Source organism: Gadus morhua, chromosome 6, assembly GCF_902167405.1.
Source record: "Gadus morhua chromosome 6, gadMor3.0, whole genome shotgun sequence".
Lineage (NCBI taxonomy): Eukaryota > Metazoa > Chordata > Actinopteri > Gadiformes > Gadidae > Gadus > Gadus morhua.
The window spans coordinates 8,202,980-8,222,979 of NC_044053.1; the positions used below are offsets into that span (position 1 = coordinate 8,202,980).

The following is a 20,000-nucleotide window of genomic DNA, read 5'->3' on the forward strand; positions in this document are numbered from 1 at the left end:
CCATATAGCCTACCCTTGATTCCAAAACAAAACCCAGAACCTGACCAAAACAGGAAACTCTAACCCAAGTACCAAACAAACCAGAAACCAAACCCTGAAACCCAACCTAAATAGGAAACCCAAACCCTAAATCCAATCCTAGAACCAAAAACCAAACCCTTAAGCTGTGCGGTCTGTTTTCACCTGTTTCCCTGGAGGTTACGGGATGAATGGCAATGCCGTATAACGCCATTGACATGCGACCAAATGGAACTGCAACTGTGAATTAAATTACAGATATTACTGGACTTGAACATTATTGGAAGCAGTTGGGATAACGTTAGCACACAACTCAACCAATTATATAACATCGGTCTAGTTGTTAGATTAGCTTTTTTTTATTGCTGAAATTATACACATCATACCTTGTGTAGGATTGGTCAGAGTATTTTTTTATCACATTTACTTAGGAAATATATTATGTTGGGCAGCCTCTGTTGCATAATATGGTCTCATGAAGTAAAGAAGAAAAAGGCACATACACATATTCTCCAAATCATCACACATTTTGTTTCACTTTGAACAATATGCAAAACAATCGCCCACATTAAATAATAGCTTCTAGAATAGCTCTATTAGATTGTCAAGTCAATTTAACACTATAAATCCCGAGACTATTAAAGCAGTGGAGTCATAAATAAATTCCAAAAAAGTATCACATAAGGATTTTTATATAATTTTTATCAGCGTCCTCCTCTGATATTTGAGTACCTTCATTTCAGGAATTCTCTGAATCATTTTGTCCCAGAGACACTTAATCTCCAATTCTTACTGCAAATTGTGACAGACCAACCCTTTCTCATAAATCTGGATGAGTCTCACAGCAAGTTCCTTCATAGCACAGATTAATACAACTAAAATATGAACATAAACATAAATGTGTTATTCTAAACATCCAGCCTAAGCATTAGACTACATACCCTTGTGTTATTTTCCTTCTCATTAAATGTCTTCAAAATGGTTCAACTTTGCATAATGCCTGTGCCCAGCGCAGGAGGTAATGTGTCATTAAAAATAAAATAAGTGACATGTATTAAATACACAGTTCAATGAACATTCCTTCTTGCTACATACACAAATCTCACTTATACTTGCATCACGTCCAAAAACCAACTTCCAAACAACCAAACAACCAAAACAACTTCTTAAATAGGGGTCATGTTAACAACTGCATACGACTTAGGACATGTACAAGGATCTTATTTATCACAGAGTTACATAGCTAGCAAAGACTTAAGCTGAGGACTTGAAGCCGAATTGGAGAGAGAGAACTCTAGAAAGCAGCAAAGCCAAGGTTGCAGTGTGCTGAACATATCCACACCATTTCTTATATACTTTGTTCTGATAAAATGATATTGCTGTCATGTTCCAGTCACCATATTCTTCTTTAGAGTTAATTTCTCAGAATGCAGAAGAGGAAGAGTGTCTTGTTCAGTGTTCAGTGACATTACAGCTGTCTGGAGTTGTACTTCAGGTCTGTCAGCAACAGGAGGTGACAGGTTTGTTCCTTGAAGGTTTCAAACTTGTAGTTGACACGTACCTGTCTTCCAATAGGACCTTCTTAGTGACCTCTCTGGGGCGGGACAAAACATGGAATAAGGAAAATAAGTTTACTGGAAACAATAAATCGCATGTTAGTAATTATGAGGGTTAATTTAATTGAGTGTTCATTGAACATTCGACCAATAGAGGGCAGTAAATGACAATAATACTGCTGTTAACTGGCGTCAACCTTTTCAATTTCTACTACGTGAAGCATGAGGTGTTGAGAATCTGCCACCCATTTGATACACGCCTTTTAATTTGTGTCTTACCTGGCCAGGTGTAGAACAGCCTCCAGGACATTGGACCCGTCTTTAGCACTTGTCTCACAGAACATAGCGTTGTAGGTCTGTTGAAGGGACATTATTAAAATTATCCGTCATAATTAACCCTATTAAAAAGGGGTGTCTCAGTGTATGTAACTATTTATTTAGTTACATTTTGCATGCATGTATGTGTGCATACATCTGCAAGCATTTGCAATGTGTGTATGTTCCTGTTTATATAAATGACAGCTATGTGTGTATGTGCGTGAGTGTGCCTTACCATAGCTAGTTTTTCTCCATAGCTGGTAGGGACACAGACTATTCCTTGCTGCCTCATGTCACACTTGTTGCCTACCAACATGATGGGTATGTCATCATGTGACAAATCCTGAGAGAAGCGTAGGAGACCAGATTAAACCAGGAAACAACATTGACACAGGCACAGCGTGTTTGCCTGTCTACTCAGGTTCCATGGCGACGCCCATATAGAATACTACCTTATATCCTATGAGCCTTCTATGCTTTTAGGACACTAGACTATACGCAGAAACACAGCAACAAGCAAATCAGACATAACGCACAAAAAATAAATAAAAATAAATGCTAAATACGACAGCACAGTTTTTGACATAAACACTTATTTTTGTTTTTGCAGTTTGCCTGTGAGCAATCATCGTCACAAAATCAGAAACAATGAACAAACAACAAATAGCACATTCATTCTCACGCCAATAGCTTAGCACAATTAGCGCTTGGCAACTGACGTGCCAATATGCTCACACTTACGTATCTGCTGCATGTGAAAAGAGGGATAACAAAATCAACCAGGTTTGGGCAATGTTCTGTTACTTAACTGTCTGAAGAGTATTGTCATCATAGAAAACCTGCCATCGAGATATAAAATTACAGAAACGACATTGCTTTATCATAAGAAGTAAGAAAGTAAGCGGTGGATTTATAGTGTTTGTGTGAAAGTTATGGTGAATATGTGTGTAAGTGCTAGCGGAGAGTGTGTGTGTGTGGTGTGTGTGTGTGTGTGTGTGTGTGTGTGTGTGTGTGTGTGTGTGTGTGTGTGTGTGTGTGTGTATGTGTGTGTGTGTGTGTGTGTGTGTGTGTGTGTGTGTGTGTGTGTGTGTGTGTGTGTGTGTGTGTGTGTGTATGGGTGTGTGTTTTGTGTGTCGTTTTGTGTTGTGTGAGGGGCAGTGTGTTACCTCGATCATGTCAACCCATTCCCTCACATTGAGGAAGCTCCTTTCACAGGTGACATCGTACAGCAGCAGCACGCCTTCGGCGCGACGGAAGTAGGACTTTGCGATGCTGCGGAACCTAGCCAGTCAAAGTACCTTTTATTTGTAGCCCTTAATGACAGGTACAATGTCAAAGGGCTCCACAGGCTGTATTATGCTGAACCCCTAACTGTAGTCCCCCAAAAGAGCAAGGTAAACTCATTTATCAAGGAAGAATCCTTGAGAAGGAACGCAGAACGTTACATGTTCACCTTGTTTAACTTGTGGTTCACTTCAAGCTAAATGACGGAGCATACAATGCTCACAGATGCAGGTTTTTATGCATATTTTAGGTTGATGTGTTTTCCATGTAAGACCAGTTTGGTTACTTAAAATATTTACAATGCAGATTGTAATAGTAGTCTACAAGCAAAGACAGTAAGAAAGACACAGACCGACAGCCCTACCTCTCCTGTCCTGCAGTGTCCCATAGCTGAAGAACAGTAGGCTCTCCGTCAACAGTGAGAGTCTTCATCTGGAAATCCACTCCTGGGGATAATTACAACTTAACAAATTAAACAAGTTCACTATAAGCATAGCAAGTATATTTTTGAAAGGATTTGTCTCGAGGGAAGGATATTATTAACACTAGATATAAAAAATAAAATAGTTCCCGCACTTCCCGCATGCTCCTTTCACATAGCAAACGGATCACAAGCATACTGTTATCAGTATAATCGACATGAAGACTTTCCAGCTAGGAGAGGTCATAGAACAGTATATGTGATAACTTTTCTTAGTACACAGCTCTGGTTGTCGTACGGGAAAATTCCCAGGAAAGTCAAGTCATATGAAAGTGGGACATAAACAAATTAGGCTCGGTTACATTTATTTATCTTCTGCTCAGGCTGAGGCTCGATCCCTCGAGGCTGGGGCAGCAGCAGTGCTAGGACAACTGAGCTGCTTCACCGTCATTAAACGCAACGACAACGTAGCCAATTATCTGACCAATCATAACCTCCCAATAACCGAGCCAATCATGTTTGCTGTATGTGGCCATAAGGCCGGTTGGATTTCTAAATGTAGGATGTCATAGGTGAAGAATGGCTACGACACTTCCCATTAGGATGCAACCATGTATCCTTGATCCCCCCCCCGAGCCGATTCGGTGGTCGATTGAGCTTCCCGTCAAGCTCGCCCAATTGCAATGGAGATTGAGGAAACCGGTTGGGGAATAACAGGAAGTGCGATGCAAAAGGCGATAGATTTAAAATCGCAGTGCAGCGGCAGTGCATTTGCCTGGCAAGTGCACTTATCACAGCAGATACAGCCAGAGAGAGTTCAGACTGTGTTGTCTGGTGTTTCATGAAAATAATCTCGTCCGCCATCTCTTCCAACCTACCCAGAGTAGCGCTACCGTTCAATCTAAACTCGTTCTTGCAGAGGCGGAGGAGGAAGCTGGATTTGCCAACGGCCGCGTCCCCGGCCAGCACGATGCGGTAGGCCTTCTCCGACGACATGAAGCCCAGCTCTACACAGTCCCTCGGCCTCTCCTTAGAGACCCATGAACCACACGAAAGGATATGTAAGAGACCACATGAGGTGGGAAAGACAATGAAGAGGCGGTACTGTTATTAGCACATGAGATGTAAACATCATGAGGCACTTATCAATGGCAGACATTTATGCCGTTCCCCCTTGTTGCTTTGCTAACATGCTATTTCAAATTTTATCATTACAAATTTTATCCAAAAGACTGATGAATTTAGGTAGACTGCAGGCATTGGGATAACAACCCTGAACCCTTTTCCTCAAGTTTAAAACCCCCAGGCACTAGAATAACTGCGCCAATCAATTGTTTTTCTTTTCACTTTTCAGTTATGAACAACCGCCCTCCAAACCTGCATTTAATGTTGATATGTCTCGTCCCTTACCTGAGCCGTGAAGGCAGTAAGGGCTTTGCGAGTCGTGTTGGAAGTCCCAGAATTCTTTCTGCTGACAGGCTGAGATGTCATCCAGTCCAAACCACTGTCAGACCCAAACTGTGAATCCCCATCTTGTGCCTCCGTTGGCTACGCAGTAAAGACAAACCATCCAATGGGTCAATTCAATGTATGTAGATTACATATCCAGTTTTCTAGGGCAAGAGACACACAACAACACAATGACAACTACTCTAATCGCCAATGTCAACCTAAGAAATTACAATTTCTCAGAAGTACTGCGATCAGAATTAATTAGTAAATTTGGTGACGATAACAATGCACTGTATTCAATATAAAAGTCATTACAAACTTAAGGTTATGCCTGCATGCAGGTATGTGGGACTTACATCAACCTCAGAGTAATCTCCCGCCATGCTATCCTCAGTGTCATTCGCTCCTCGGTTCACCTCCTTCGCCTCCTCCTCCTCCTCGTCCGCCTCCTTCTCCTCTTCTTCCGTTGTCTCCTCCGCCTCTTCTTTCCCTTCCACCTTCTCCTCCTCTTCTTCCTCTTTCTCCCCCTTTTCCTCCTCCTCCCTCCTCCTGACATTTGACCTCGGGCTCAGAGTCGTACTCCCCCCGCGAGCCCCTCAGCGTGGACAGCCCACTGTCCATGCAGCTCTCCGGCAGGCTGTCCTCCTCACACTCGCTGCTGTGGCGTCGGCGGAGGCCCGGGTCGCACATGGCCAGGGCCAGGGCGTCACAGCTGGGCCTACGGCGGTACAGGCGCTCCTCCGGCTCCTCCTCCGAGTGCTCGTACAACCTATAATATGTTAGAACACAAAAGATCAGAATGTCTCCGCCCCAGTCCACCTGCATCCTTGAGGAACAGGCCCTTCAGTAGCCTGGAGACCAACTTGATCATGTAACCTCTCATTGTCTTTCACGACACCGATCAGTCTGGACATCCATTTAAAGACAATGACAATGTCATCAGGACCAATCAGAGGCTGTTGTAGTTGATGACGTAAACGGGCCAATCAGGGACTGTGTTGTAGTTGATGATGTAAAATATAGGTCACAGCTGGAAAAACCAGACTTGCAACGAGTGGTAACCTTAACTTTAGTAGAGTAAACACAGCCATGAGTGCAGTTATGCGGAAATAGACTCAAAAACAACTATTGAACGAGAACATGAGTATGCAATATCTAAGTTTCTCGGTGGAGAAGACATTTTCCCCTGTTCCTCTTTATTCCGTAAATCCATTGAACAGTGCACCATGATGGTGTCACATGTTTTGTTACGCTGATTGGCTGAAAGAGTTTGTCTATATAGGCTATTGATAGATTTGTTTGTAATGTTATAAATAGTGAATGAAAGTTTAATCTGACCTACTGGCTTTGCTGTGTTTGCTTTATGGTGTCGTGCTCACTAGAACAGGACACAAATTGTTACTTATTTCCTGTTGGCGCCTATTTAATACTTATCTGTCTTGCTTCCAAAACATTTTTTTAAATCCACTTCAAGTGCTGTCACCTCGCTCACTTTGTGCAAATAAAGTTGTTGAGTTGCAGGCATCATTATGTTGAAAAATTCATGCAAATGCCATGCAAGTGGAGCTACCTGTTCAAACCAGATACATTAGCTACAAGGAGAGAAATGACTCAGAGGAAGAGACCAGCCCTCAAAACAAATCAGAGATCTGTGCATTGGCTTTATACGACATACTTTTAAAAGTACGTCCAAGTACTTTGATAGGCAGAGGCTTAAGAACGGATTTAAACAAGCCTTGTTCATACATAGTACCTTCCTCACACTCAACTTTTAACATGATGTGTGTGTGTGTGTGTGGTGTGTGTGTGTGTGTGTGTGTGTGTGTGTGTGTGTGTGTTGTGTGTGTGTGTGTGTGTGTGTGTGTGTGTGTGTGTGTGTGTGTGTGTGTGGTGTGTTGTGTAGGTAGGTTGGGTTGTGTGTGGGTGGGTGTCTGTGTATGTGTGAGACAGAGAGAAAGTATGATGGTCAAATTGATGGTAAGGATCAAATTGTACATGAGGCCACTCTATGAATCTCGCTTTTATGTACTTCAGTTTCAGCTGCCTGGACAAGTAGAAGGAAGTCAAATAAAATTACAAAAATTATAAAATGAATACGGAATCATTAATGAGTTCTCTTAATGCTGTGGAAACTTTTTGCAATAAAGGTACATTAATTGACCATTCATTATTGGTTAACTAATTAACATTAGTAGCATTAACTGATCGAAATCGGTTAACAATTCCCATATGGCAGAAAGGGAATGCTTACAATTAAGGATTAAGTCCAATTCTATTTAGTTTGTATCTTACCTGTCGATTAAGGCGTACGGTGACGAGTAGCAGATGCTTTTGCTTCTGTTTTTCTTGAAATCCGTCACACTGCCTCCTGTCTGCAGATAACAACATCAGATGTGAATGTTCTTTTGCTCTTACGTTGATATAGCGATATGTGTGTGTGTTTTAATGCATAGAAGGTGTGTGTGTGTGTGTGTGTGTGTGTGTGTGTGTGTGTGTGTGTGTGTGTGTGTGTGTGTGTGTGTGTGTGTGTTTGTGTGTGTGTGTGTGTGTGTGTGTGTGTGTGTGTGTGTGTGTGTGTGTGTGTGTGTGTGCATGGGCACTTGCCTTGTTGCCCCTCTCCAGTGATGTCCTTAAACCATCGTTAGAGTCATGAAGCTTCCTGTTTGCCAACCTTCATACATTAAAAAAAAGGCATACGTTTGTTTTATTCAACAATATATATAAATATGTTCACCAACAAACAATTATTTGCAGTATACTTTGTGCAACTGTGTGTGTGCATGTGTTTGCGTTGCGTGCATGCATGTGTGAGTGTATATCACAGGGGGTGGGTTTGTAATGTGATTTGCATACTTACTGTAGCACCTCTATCTGTCTCTCCAGACTGTCCCTCTCATCAGAAACCACTTTCATCATCTCTTCGTCTCTGAATCATTAAGAAGCAGGAATTGGTCAAATGAAAGTACAGCTTGAAGAAACACATGTCTGTCATTGATTAGTAATAATTATCACACCGATGTTGAAGACAAATAGTATGAAAAATGTTCAGTATGTTAATTTATGAATGGACAAATATTATCTCTCTCAAAGATACACCAGCACAAACATGCAGGCGGAAACGTATACGCAGCCTCAGACTGGGTGTTTTCTCAGTCTGGATTCCATCATTGTGGCCCGGTTGCTGGGGTAACCCTGCCGAGGCAGTCATTGTGCACGTGAAGTCACACCAGGATATCCTGTTGCATGCAACATAAACAGCCCCGGGACTCGGGAGGTGTCTGTCCGTCAGTCTGTCTAGGGGGGCGTGGCCTCCCCTCTCACCCACCCACTGTTTATCCTTTGCCTGTCTGTTATTTGCTTATCGGTCACGACCGCATTAAAAGATATCCATCGGAGAAAAGTACTGCACAGGCAAACACTGAGTTAGCGACAGAAATCACAATTACCTCTTTAATAATCTCAGCACGAATTAACCAACAGAGCATGAAGCATTCTTCAGAGCAAAGCAATTATAAATAAATAAATGAACAAGCTAAAAAAACGGTGGGGGGAAAGTGGTGTTTATAAACCCAATGTCACCCCTAACTCTACAATTCAAACTTTAAACCCAAATCCACTTGGAGGCCAGACTGAGGTCTCACCGTTCAGAGTTCATGCTCTGATCCGTCAGGTCGGTCTTCAGAGAGTCCATCTCACTCTGCAGACAGGCGATGTTGGTCTGGGACTTCATGAGGTCCTGCTTCAACCGCTGGTTCTCCTGAGGAGGAGGGGAAGAGGTGGAGGAGGAGATAGAAGAGGAGGAGGAGGAGAGGAGGGGAAGGAGGAGGAGGAGGAGATAGAAGAGGTGGAGGAGGAGAAAGAAGAGGAGGGGAAGGAGGAGGAGGAGGAGGAGATAGAAGAGGTGGAGGAGGAGATAGAAGAGGTGGAGGAGGAGATAGAAGAGGAGGGGAAGGAGGAGAAGGAGGAGAAGGAGGAGGAGAAGGAGAAGGAGGAGGAGGAGAAGGAGGAGGAGGAGGAGGAGGAGGAGGGGAAGAGGTGGAGGAGGAGAAGAAGAGGAGGGAAGGAGGAGGGGAGGAGGGGGGGGAGGAGGAGGAGAGGTGGAGGAGGAGATAGAAGAGGAGGGGAAGGAGGAGAAGGAGGAGGAGGAGGAAGAAGAGGAGGGGAAGGAGGAGGAGGAGGAGGAAGGAGGAGGTGGGTGGGGAGAGAGGAGGAGGAGGAGAGGAGGAGGAGGAAGGTGGGAAAGAAAGAAAACGAGAGGGCGAAAACAATCAAGGTGGATTATAAGAGAGGAGGTTATATTGCGTTAAGCAGGCAGATGAGGGCTAGTTCCATAGATCTTCATTGACGTGTGAAGTGCCAGTTCAATATCCTGAAACTATATTGTGTTTGTTGCACTATTAGTGTTCGTTGTACTGTGTGTGCATGCTTTGATAAAAAATACTTTTGAAAAAAAGTATTCCCTTCTTTACAAAGGGTTTTTAAGAAGAGCTTTTTAAATATATCTCATTCGACTCAACATTTGGTGTATGAAATATAAAAGATAAAGAAACCTCAGAGAGGCCTTCATACACTTTTTACAGAAATGTTTTCACTGTTTCTTCTGCTTCTAGTATCTCTGGAAGGAGGGATCCTTGTGTGCTCCGTTTCTTCCTCCCTCATACTGCGTTATGGGGAGTTCTTTACTCTCCATTTTGAGAGCTCATGGTCACAGCATGTCCTATACAGTTGGCATTTGAAGCCATTTAAATGGTCTGTTATTGTGATAACGATCTATGCAAATGAACCTGACCTGACTTGACCTTAAACAAGGCTGGTGCTGTTAAAAAGTCCTGTCTCTGAAATCAAACTTACTATCGTGAGCTCGTTGATCCTCTTCTTGAGGGAGAAGCTCTCATCCCTGTTGCTCATGTTCTTGAACTTCTCTTCTATCTGGTGGAGAACAGAACTGTTAGCACCATCAGGGAGATGTGTTGAATTATTAATGGATTCAGTGATCTATTTCTGGGTATGATTCCCGCTGAATGAGACAAATCACTGATATGGGTTATCTTGTTACAACAGTAGAGCACAGGAACTACCTAACAAATGTTATTGACAGCTATCATGACGGTGATTTTTGTAACAGCTTTCTAACAGCTCATTGTGGACATGAGTAGGAGCATGTTTACATGCAAACCTGTCGATCAGGATTTATGGGCTATGATTTAATGCAGTGACGGGTTAACAGACAATAGCAATGCTATGTTAGCCTACTTGTGATGTCTGCGTAATATGTTCTGTTTCAAGAAGATTGAATTATCTCTGGTCAGACGCCTTGAACTTTGTAAATGCAGCCTGTGTTGTTCATCAAAGAGTTGACTATTCACACTTTTGTGAATAGTATAATGTTCAAAGGAACAGTGAGTTATTCATGGTTTGTTCATGTGGAGCTGAAACTTTAGCTAGCTAATTTCCCATCCATTCAACATTGTCCAACTTTCAAAAAGGTCAAAGATGCATAACGTAACAAACTTTATAAAAGCAATTTAAGATTAATACAATTCAGGCCAGCAGTTATACACTGTTCTATTCCAAATACAAAAAATCTCATACATACATATTGAATGAGAGCATTGTGTGAAAGTCCATTTAATTCTTATTCTGTTATTTTACGTAAATAAACCTAAACATTAATCTGGTTCTACCTAGGGTATTTTCTACACCTTATGAGATAGTACCAAGTGACAGCGTAGTTTAATAATTTAGCTTTTCCCTATTACTGTTTTGGTCAAACCAAACATATTTATTGTTAATTATGATGCTACTACCGACAAGTCTTTGCCAGTCAGGATAACACTGAATGCTTTTAGTTAATGATTACTTATTAATAATAATATCAGTCGTTATTTTAACTCTGAACTTAGATGTTCACGTAATAATACCGTATTGAATATGGCAGTTGATCATCTGGATCATAGGTTCGTAGTATAAGAAATCACTGATAGTGCGCCCTGACAGAAAGTGGCTCCTGTCCCCAACGTAGAACACTTACCACCTGCATGCGTTGGATCTTACACTGCAACTCACAGATCTCCGTCTCGTAGGAACGACGCAACTCATTAAGTGCTGCCTCTGTTCGTAAACGTTTCCTAAAAAGACACACAAACACACACACACAAACACACACCCACACACACACACACACACACACACACACACACACACACAACACACACACACACACACACACACATTCAACAGTTTTAAAATACCGTATGTTCTAAGGACACAAAAAACCATCACACTTTTTTACATTAGGTTACTGAATATTAACAAAATATTATAATCAATAAATCGAAAAAAATGATAATGCTGCAGCACAAGTGGTTAAAAAGGGAAACAACCATAATTAAATCAAAGATAAGTGACACATTTGAGGAGTAGATACACCAAGAGTTAGTGAAAGCATACTGTGTGTTTATATGTTACAATTAATTCCATGTTTGCACTGTACCTGCATGGACACTGTCGCACGAATGTGTGTGTGTGTGTGTGTGTGTGTGTGTGTGTGTGTGTGTGTGTGTGTGTGTGTGTGTGTGTGTGTGTGTGTGTGTGTGTGTGTGTGTGTGTGTGTATGAGTTTGTGTGTGTGTGTGTGTGTGTGTGGTGTGTGTGTGTGGTGTGTGTGTGTGTGTGTGTGTGTGTGTGTGTGGGCACCTATTTATCTGACCCTACCCCTGGCTATATGGAGTGCACCATGGCCATGTGTTAATGAAGTTGTTGTTTTACACTAACATAACAGACACTGACACACACACAAACAAACACACACACTCATGCACACATACGCACCTAAAAACACACACACACACGCACACACAAACACACACAGACACACACATACACGCACACAGAGAGATAAGAAATTTGGAGGGCACACATGGAAACTCCTGTATCTGACTGATTAGAAAATGGCTTCCTAGAACATCATGGCCATTCCAACAAATAACCCAGGAGCCAAATACAACCTGAGACCTCACAAGCTCTCTCCTACTGCAGAGTTACAATTATAAATATAACACTATATTTGTGTCTATACAACATTAGCATGTATCACATCACATTACATCACATTAACATGCTTTTCATAGGGTTCCTGTTGCTTTTTAAATAAACAGTCAATGTTTATTCAATATACCTGAATCCAACATATCTTTGCATAAGCCCATGCAAAACAACATCACAACATAACAGTTTAGCAGAGAAAAGACATTACCAAACATGTATACGATAAGCCACATCTAAGTGGCAGGAACATGTCTCTATTCTATCTTTGTGTCTGCCTGTGTGTGTTGCTGTGCTTGTTTCTGTGCGTGAGTTTGTTCTTGAGAATGTGTGTGTGTGCGTGTGCGTGTGCGTGTGCGTGTGTGTGTGTGTCCAACCTGATGGCGTGACTTCTTCTCGGCTGCTTGGATGCGATGGTCCATCTCCTCCTCCATCTCACTAAGCTGCATGGTTGCTTGGTCCTGCGCCCTGGCACACACACACACAAACACACATACACACACACAAGCACACACACACACACACACACACACACACACACACAACACAGACACAGCAAAACAACAGTCAGTGTCATACTTCACTAGGTAAACTTTTATAACATCAGGCCTCAAAACCTTCATGTTTGCCGAAAGATTTGTGTTCCAAATGTATTTCTGCATCTTGTGTATTTATCATTAAACTTTCTGATACTTGTCTTTTGCATTTATCTTTCCAATTATTTGAATGTATTATACTTTAAAGGAGACATATTATGGTGTTTTCCCAACAAGAAAACATTTGACTTCCAGAAAACACGGCCGGAGGGCTTCGACGGCGGCGGGGGTAGCGCTGTGGCAGTCCCTCAGCTCAGCTCCGTGAGTACAATCCCTTTCGCCTCCATGTCTCCTCCTCCGGACTGCCGCCGAAGCTTCGCCGGCAATCCGTCAGCCCCGGCGGGGGGAGCTCGGCGGCACTCCGGCACAGAAAGGGATTGTACTCCCGGAACTGCTCGTCCTCGTTCCACAAAACCTTAGCTATGCTCTGATTGGAGGGAAGTGGGGAAGTGGGAGGTAATATTCAAGTTTGCCTCTTCCTACGCAGGAGGGGGCGCCGAAACGGACTCGCCGTTTGGTAACTGTAGGCGGGGTACTTTCAGCAATGGCATATCTCACTCAGAAAATCATTTTTTTCAAGGTTGTATGCGTGTGGGAGCACCAGAGACCCAAAACAACACCCCAAATCCCAGGAAAAGTGTTGTTTTCATAATGATGGTCTATCAGAGTTTGTGTTTGAAGGGTGCTATACACATAAACAGGGTTTGGTCATATCAGTGTTCCTAAAGTCTGTCCCAATGTTAGTGTAAGGGTTAGGGCTGGTGTTTTCACTCCAAAAGACAGTAACGCAGACTCAGTTTTTTGCATTTGTTATCTTAACCGTAAGGTAAATATATTGTAGGTATGTTTAAGACAGGGTGTCAACCTTGTGTTTATGTGTGATGTGGGGTTGTGCGTGCCTGGGTGCGTGCGTGCTTGTGAATACCGTTTGACAGCCAGTGCTAGGTTCTCCATTTCCCCGTTGTGCTGTCTGATCTCCTTGGTGAAGTTGAGGATGACCCTCTCATACTGCTGCATGAGCCGGGGCTCTGTCAGACGGATGTTCTGGTACAGAGTCGCCGCCTGCTCCTTCCTGCAGCACCGACACAGAGCGTCCAATCATGAGCTATTATTTATTAGTCTTTGTACCAAAAAAATAGGATTATAATGAATAGGATTACAATGAATATGATTCAAAAATCTTTTTGTAACTCAATGTGAACAGTGATGTGCAGACTTTCCACTAAATGTCAATAATAATGTAACCGTTCGTGTAATAAATTTGGCAAACATTCTCCGAAAGAAGTCCCAGTTTCAATCGAACACCACATGATCCCTGGTCGATTAAAGTGTTAAATGGCGTTCCGACAAGCTTAATTAACATGAATGAAGTGCCTGTGATAGAATGTTGACACCCGTGAGCCTGGTTCCTGTGGTGCTCTTGTGACACCTCAGGCGGTCTGAAGTGGGTCATACGCCGAGAAGATACGTTAGCGTGTTTGCATTGCGACAGGCTGCCCAGGCTATGATCCCAGAGCAAATAGACACTAAGGCAAGAAACATGATATTTTTTTAAGGCATAATACACACACACGGACACAAACACACACACACACACACACACACACACACACCACACACACACCACACACACACACAAACACACACAAACAAAGTGAATAAGCAATCTTATGGTCAAGGGCGGAACATTGACCACGAGGGTCAAATCCGATACACAGGCCTCATGTGCACATATAATTTAACTTTATTGACAAAAGCTTTTATCACTGTTATTACTTCTTAATTATAGTAAAAAAAAATACATCTTCATTTCACTTGCTATTATATCATTTCTAAAATAACGCTTTTAATATTAATCTTGAAATCAAAGAAGGAAGAGCTTGCTTCAGAGCTTTCTTGGCTTAGCCGTCAATTAATAAGATGGAAGCAAGCATCATCTGAGCCAACACTTCACAAGATAACAACTGTCAAACATACTCACTATATTTGCTTGGTCATCCAAGTCAACTGATTAATTACTTTTATGAGTGGATGATAAGGAATTTGGATAAGGAGAACCTATTATTAAAGATATTAGTTTAGAAAGATACGACATGCAAACACTACATTTTTCTGCCTCTTCCAGCCTATTTAATTGTGATGAAGTCTAATCTGTTGCGTTTGATCGATTTCCTCTTCTCCTATACTGGGACATGGGCCTCCCAGAACAGAACCATGTTTTGCTTTGTTTGGAAGGGTTTGATTGGTGGTGATATCAAGCTAAACTTGCAGTTAAAAATGCTGTATTCCTCTGTTTATCGGCCTAACGGTGGCTCCTTAGTGGCAAGTGCACTGAGGTGGTGTTATACATGGAGAGAGGGGTTGTCCACATAAGTCGTACAATTATTAATTGCAGCAATTAATAAACAGGAGATCTTTAAACTGTTTTCGGTAGCCTTAAGTCACATTCAGACACCCCATGTGACAAACAAGCACGCATACACTCAAACACACCGTGCCACGTGCCACCGTGCCACCGGAGGGATCTGAGGGACTTCAGGGATCCGAGGCGTCAGAGGGTTTTGAAGGATCTGTGTGTTTTGAGAAATCTGAGGGATTGGAGGGGTCTAAGGAATCTGAGTGGTCTGAGGGTTTTGAGGGATCTGAGGGGTTTGAGGGGTCTTTGGGGCCTGATGGTCCTAAGGAGTCTCAGGGGTCTGAGATCTGAGGAGTCTCAGGGTTTTGAGGGGTCTGTGGGTTCTGATTAAGTGTGGTGGGAGAAGATGACACACCACCGTCAATACATGTCTGATCGGAGCTCGCATCTGACTATTGTCGACTAAGTGGAGCAAGTTTGGACCTTCTAGCCTCACAAAGATCCCTTCTCTGCAATGTGGCCGGTTAAAGTTCCATTGGTGAAGTAGGTTGGCACGCACCTAACCCTCACCCTAACACGCACATACACACACACTCACACACAAAAACACAAACAAAACAAACACACACACACACACACACACGCACACACAAGTAAAAAGTAAAAAAATAAAATCACACCAAAGAAGCCTGGGTTGTTGAACATCTTTCAAATTCTCTGCAAGTAAACCTCTGAATTCTGCTTGACTTGAACTGGACACGCAGGAACATCTGTTGAGTTGTAACACAAACACACAGACACAGACACACACACACACACACACACACACACACACACACCACACACACACACACACACACACACACACACACACACCTGATAAGTGTCTCACCTGGGTATGAACATCGCCTGTTCTCCCAGCCTTCTCTCGAAGGTCCTCCCAGGCCACGGAGCCATCCGCCTCCAGCATCCCTGGGCCGTTCACGTAGCGTTCCTGGAAGCCGTTGATGAACTCATCCAAGGTAACCGTAGCGTCTTGGTCTACGTCCAGCTGGTCGAATATTCCTCTCCGCTTCGCTCACCGACACCCCGAGCTCCGAGCAGAGGGTTAAGAACTCACATTTTTCAATCCGCCCCGAATGATTCGCATCATAGGGCGTGGAAGAGCGTGCGCAGCCGCTCCTGCTCCAACGCGCTCATGCCCAAAGGCACCGCGCTGCCCTGGCTGGATGAATAAGGAGTTATTGGCACTCTCAAAGAAGCTTACTTGGACACTTTGTTCCGTTAATCCTTGTAAACAACACGATGTCCCGAAAACAACAAGCCATCCCAGTTTACATCTGTTCGTTTATAAGTTCCACATATGGCTACAATCCGAAATTGTTCCATTATAGTTGCTGTTCTAGGCGTTTTGTCATACAAAGGTAGGACTGTAGGTCGTTTCCTAACCCTTGTTGACACGTTTCGTTTGAGTGGGAGAAACCCCGTTTGTGAGGGTGTTTCATCAGGTATACAGGTATGGCCGCGGCCCATCGCCCGCCCCCTTTCCAGTCTGGGACAAACAGGGAGTTTTGGGCGCTCTGCCATGAGTGCGCTTACCACCTGTGATCGACTAAATACACTTCAGCCATGTGATATAAACTCTGAACACACAGCACAGTTTATACGAGCACGCAGTTCAGATCACAGGAAATGAGTCGTTATGCCAAACCTCTATCCAGATCAGTATTTTACCATATGTTCATTTAACAAAAAGGCCTCACAGGCTATCTGGTCTAATTAATTTGTAGCAACTTAAACTTAAACACACAGTTGATATGAAAACACGAGGTATCAAATTAGATTTGAGCTTTAGTGGTAGTATCTGCATTTTTTCTATGCCTACTTTGCCTATTTGTCTGTTTAACCATTCCTCCCTCTTTAAACAAACAGCACATAAACACACAATAACAATGTTGGTGTATCCTAAAACCATGACTCCTGTGGCAATGCATTATTCATTATCATTTGTATTTATTTAATTTATTTATTGAGGTGTTAAAGTAATGTTAGTTTTAGTATTATAATGTATATGTTGTTTATATATTCAAATGTGTCTTGAATTGTAATAATTAAAACTCACTATTGATATTTGAAATTAAGTAATAACTTCCTCACAGGGAAGTTATTACTAAAGACATACTAAAGACAATAAGGCAGCCTAACATATATTTCTAGATTGTGTTCATCCTCTTCAAAGCCAACATAGAGGTGGCCATGCTGAGGAACTTTCCCACCTGCAGAGAGTGAAATGAGTGTGTGTGCAACATTAGCAACATTAGCACTACTGCTCAGTGATCTCCTCCTGGGTCAGAAGGGTTTCAATAAGCCCGGTCCATGATCTACAGATGCATGATTCCGTCCCTGATTATCTTATGCATGGAGCTATTATCAATCCCACATAGTGTTGTGTGATTGCAGATCACCACCACCACCTTTTTAGGATCACTCCATAGCCATGTTTGATTGAATATTAATTAAACTCCTTTGAAATATATGTTCAGAGATAGTTAGGTCACCTCTCTAATCTTTCAATAAACAAAGATATATACATAAAACTTTTTAATATCAATGATATAACGCAGTTATAACAATGTTCGATCATAACTGATTTATGTCATTACTAACATAAATGGCTCTTTTCCTGACTTCCTGATCCTTTAATGCCACATCTCCATCACTAAACGTTTGGCCTTTTGTAATGTGCCTATCCACATTAAAATATGCCACACACACACACACCCGCACACACACACACACACACACACACACACACACACACACACACACACACACACACACACACACACACACACACACACACACACACACACACACACACACACTCGCTTTTAATTAAGAATAAAGCATGTCAGACATTTTGACAAACACATGGTTTATTGACATCAGCTTGATCATTCTCTGAAAAAAAACCAGTGAAACAAATTAATATAGCTTAAAGGTTAATTCAACTAAACATACACAAACTAGCTTTTGTATGTGTGTGCGTGCGTGCATGCGTGCGTGCGTGCGTGCGTGCGTGCGTGCGTGCGTGCGTGCGTGTGTGTGTGTGTGTGTGTGATTGTGTGGTTGTGCTAGTGTGTGTCAGGGCAGAGGATCCACTTTAACACTTTCATGGACTTCTCTGATCTCTCTCTCAGAGGGGATATCAGCGCAGCCATACAGATGAAGAACCTTTAACCTGGTCAGACAGACAGACATTCAGGTAGTTCAGCAGATAGATGGGCAGACAGATTATTATTAAAAGTGCATTTTAGAATGTCATAGTTTGTGTTTTTTAAAATAAATTCAAGTGTCAAAAGATTGCAGTACTTATTCCCCCTTTCAGTTTTACAGTTTCCCCAAACACTGCTGATCTGTGTGAATCCTTGTCATTTGTTAGGTGAGTGTGATTTGTTTACTTCTTGCAGTGCCGACAGAGACGGAGAATGTTTTCTGGGCTGATGTGGCAGAAGCTGAGCTTGACTGTATGGAGGTGTTCATGACACCTGTCTGCCAGTACAGCTAGCCTGTAACAGAGAATAACACTTCAACTAGGAAGGGAGATTCAGGTCGTACAGGAGCAAAGGAACCGTGGAAATAAATAGAGAGAGCATCAAAATATACACATAAATAGGGATACAAATGTCATGTAGATCACCCTCTGTTTCCAGTGCTAGTGGAGCTGAGGTCCACCATTTGCAGCCCCCTGCAGCACAAAGCTACACACTGGACACCTGCATCTGTGACTGCTTTGCAACCACTCACATCTAGGGATCTGGAAAACACAATTGGATACAGTTGGAAAATCCCATCTTTTGACTAATTTTCTAGTAGGCCAAAATATGTATGCGATGTGTAATTGCGTGAATGCTTGTGTGTGTGTGTGTGTGTGTATTTGTGTACGTGTGCGACTGTGCGCAATGCATGCGTGCATGTGTGTACGTGTGCGTGAATGCATGCTTGTGTGTGTGTGTGTGCGTGTGTGTGTGTGTTGTTTTGTGATAAACCCCCTCAAAGAAAATAAAGACAGAGAGTATGAAAGAAGATAAAGTGCTGCTGAGGAGTTCAATCATATCACGCGGAATTCAAGCAGCTCATTCAAAAACAGTTTGCTTGATTACCTGATGTATGGGGTGTGAGAGCAGATGCTGTTGAGTGTTAGGTCAGAGACCCCCGGACAGGAGGCCAGGCTGAGGCTCTGAAGGCCTGGACACTGCTGGAGTAAGCGGTCCATAAGGCCATCGCTCACCTGTGGAGTGGTAGGTGTGTGGATGGGAACGCGGACAGAATCACTAGCCTGCTTGTGGACCACTCAGGGTTTAATAGCTATCAGTCATTGGCTAATAAATCTGATACAACCATTCAGTCACAACCCTTGATAATATATATGTTTCTTTTTCCATGGGATATTTGGAGTATATGGGTCTGCATGGGAAAATTAAACTTAATTTAACTCAAATATTGCGTGACAAGACAGTGTTGAGACAGAGGTATATAAAATATACAATAGATACACATACATAAATAAACAAAGAGAGATGGGGGTGAAAGGAGCAACAGAGAAAAAATAGAATAAAATATGACCTTCCCAGAGTGTGATGAAGTATGGGAAAAAGGTACAATGGCAAAAAAACTTACTGCCTGCAGCCCTGTAAGGTTGAGGGAGAGGAGAGATTTGAGCTGTGATGTCATCAGTGTGAGACAGCGTGTGTTCACCTTTGGCACTTGACCGATATTTAGGTGTCTGAGACCCGGACACAGCTAGAATGTGAACCACAAAAAGTTTGCAGGTGCTCAGTTTCCAAAATATAAATTGATTTACATTACAAAACATTGACTGAAACATTAGTTCAGGGCACTGCTTTACCCGGTAAACTTTCTCCAGACAAGAGGAGCTTAGGAAATGACAGCCAA

General features: G+C 42.6%; 2 protein-coding genes across 3 annotated transcripts in view; both read right to left on the reverse strand.

Moving 5' to 3' along the window:
- Positions 1 to 16,001, reverse strand: part of rasef (RAS and EF-hand domain containing) — a 17,496-nt gene extending 1,495 nt beyond the window's left edge. The window contains exons 1-14 of the mRNA XM_030359240.1: positions 15,937 to 16,001; positions 13,614 to 13,760; positions 12,470 to 12,560; positions 11,301 to 11,308; positions 11,081 to 11,177; positions 9,901 to 9,978; positions 8,691 to 8,806; positions 5,611 to 5,818; positions 4,491 to 4,626; positions 3,541 to 3,622; positions 3,059 to 3,173; positions 2,128 to 2,235; positions 1,854 to 1,930; positions 1,580 to 1,612 (exon numbers count right to left, since the gene is read on the reverse strand). Coding sequence (XP_030215100.1) covers positions 1,580 to 1,612; positions 1,854 to 1,930; positions 2,128 to 2,235; positions 3,059 to 3,173; positions 3,541 to 3,622; positions 4,491 to 4,626; positions 5,611 to 5,818; positions 8,691 to 8,806; positions 9,901 to 9,978; positions 11,081 to 11,177; positions 11,301 to 11,308; positions 12,470 to 12,560; positions 13,614 to 13,760; positions 15,937 to 16,001 — 1,361 coding nt within the window. The remainder of the gene's footprint in view (positions 1 to 1,579; positions 1,613 to 1,853; positions 1,931 to 2,127; positions 2,236 to 3,058; positions 3,174 to 3,540; positions 3,623 to 4,490; positions 4,627 to 5,610; positions 5,819 to 8,690; positions 8,807 to 9,900; positions 9,979 to 11,080; positions 11,178 to 11,300; positions 11,309 to 12,469; positions 12,561 to 13,613; positions 13,761 to 15,936) is intronic.
- A 1,973-nt stretch (positions 16,002 to 17,974) lies between these two features.
- Positions 17,975 to 20,000, reverse strand: part of LOC115546096 (uncharacterized) — an 8,670-nt gene continuing 6,644 nt past the window's right edge. For both annotated transcript variants that reach the window (XM_030359758.1, XM_030359757.1), the window contains exons 9-14: positions 19,954 to 20,000; positions 19,725 to 19,847; positions 19,208 to 19,335; positions 18,745 to 18,861; positions 18,506 to 18,613; positions 17,975 to 18,285 (exon numbers count right to left, since the gene is read on the reverse strand). The exon at positions 19,954 to 20,000 is cut by the window's right edge and continues 20 nt beyond it. In XM_030359758.1, the coding sequence (XP_030215618.1) occupies positions 18,189 to 18,285; positions 18,506 to 18,613; positions 18,745 to 18,861; positions 19,208 to 19,335; positions 19,725 to 19,847; positions 19,954 to 20,000 (620 nt within the window). In that variant the 3' untranslated portion in view covers positions 17,975 to 18,188. The remainder of the gene's footprint in view (positions 18,286 to 18,505; positions 18,614 to 18,744; positions 18,862 to 19,207; positions 19,336 to 19,724; positions 19,848 to 19,953) is intronic.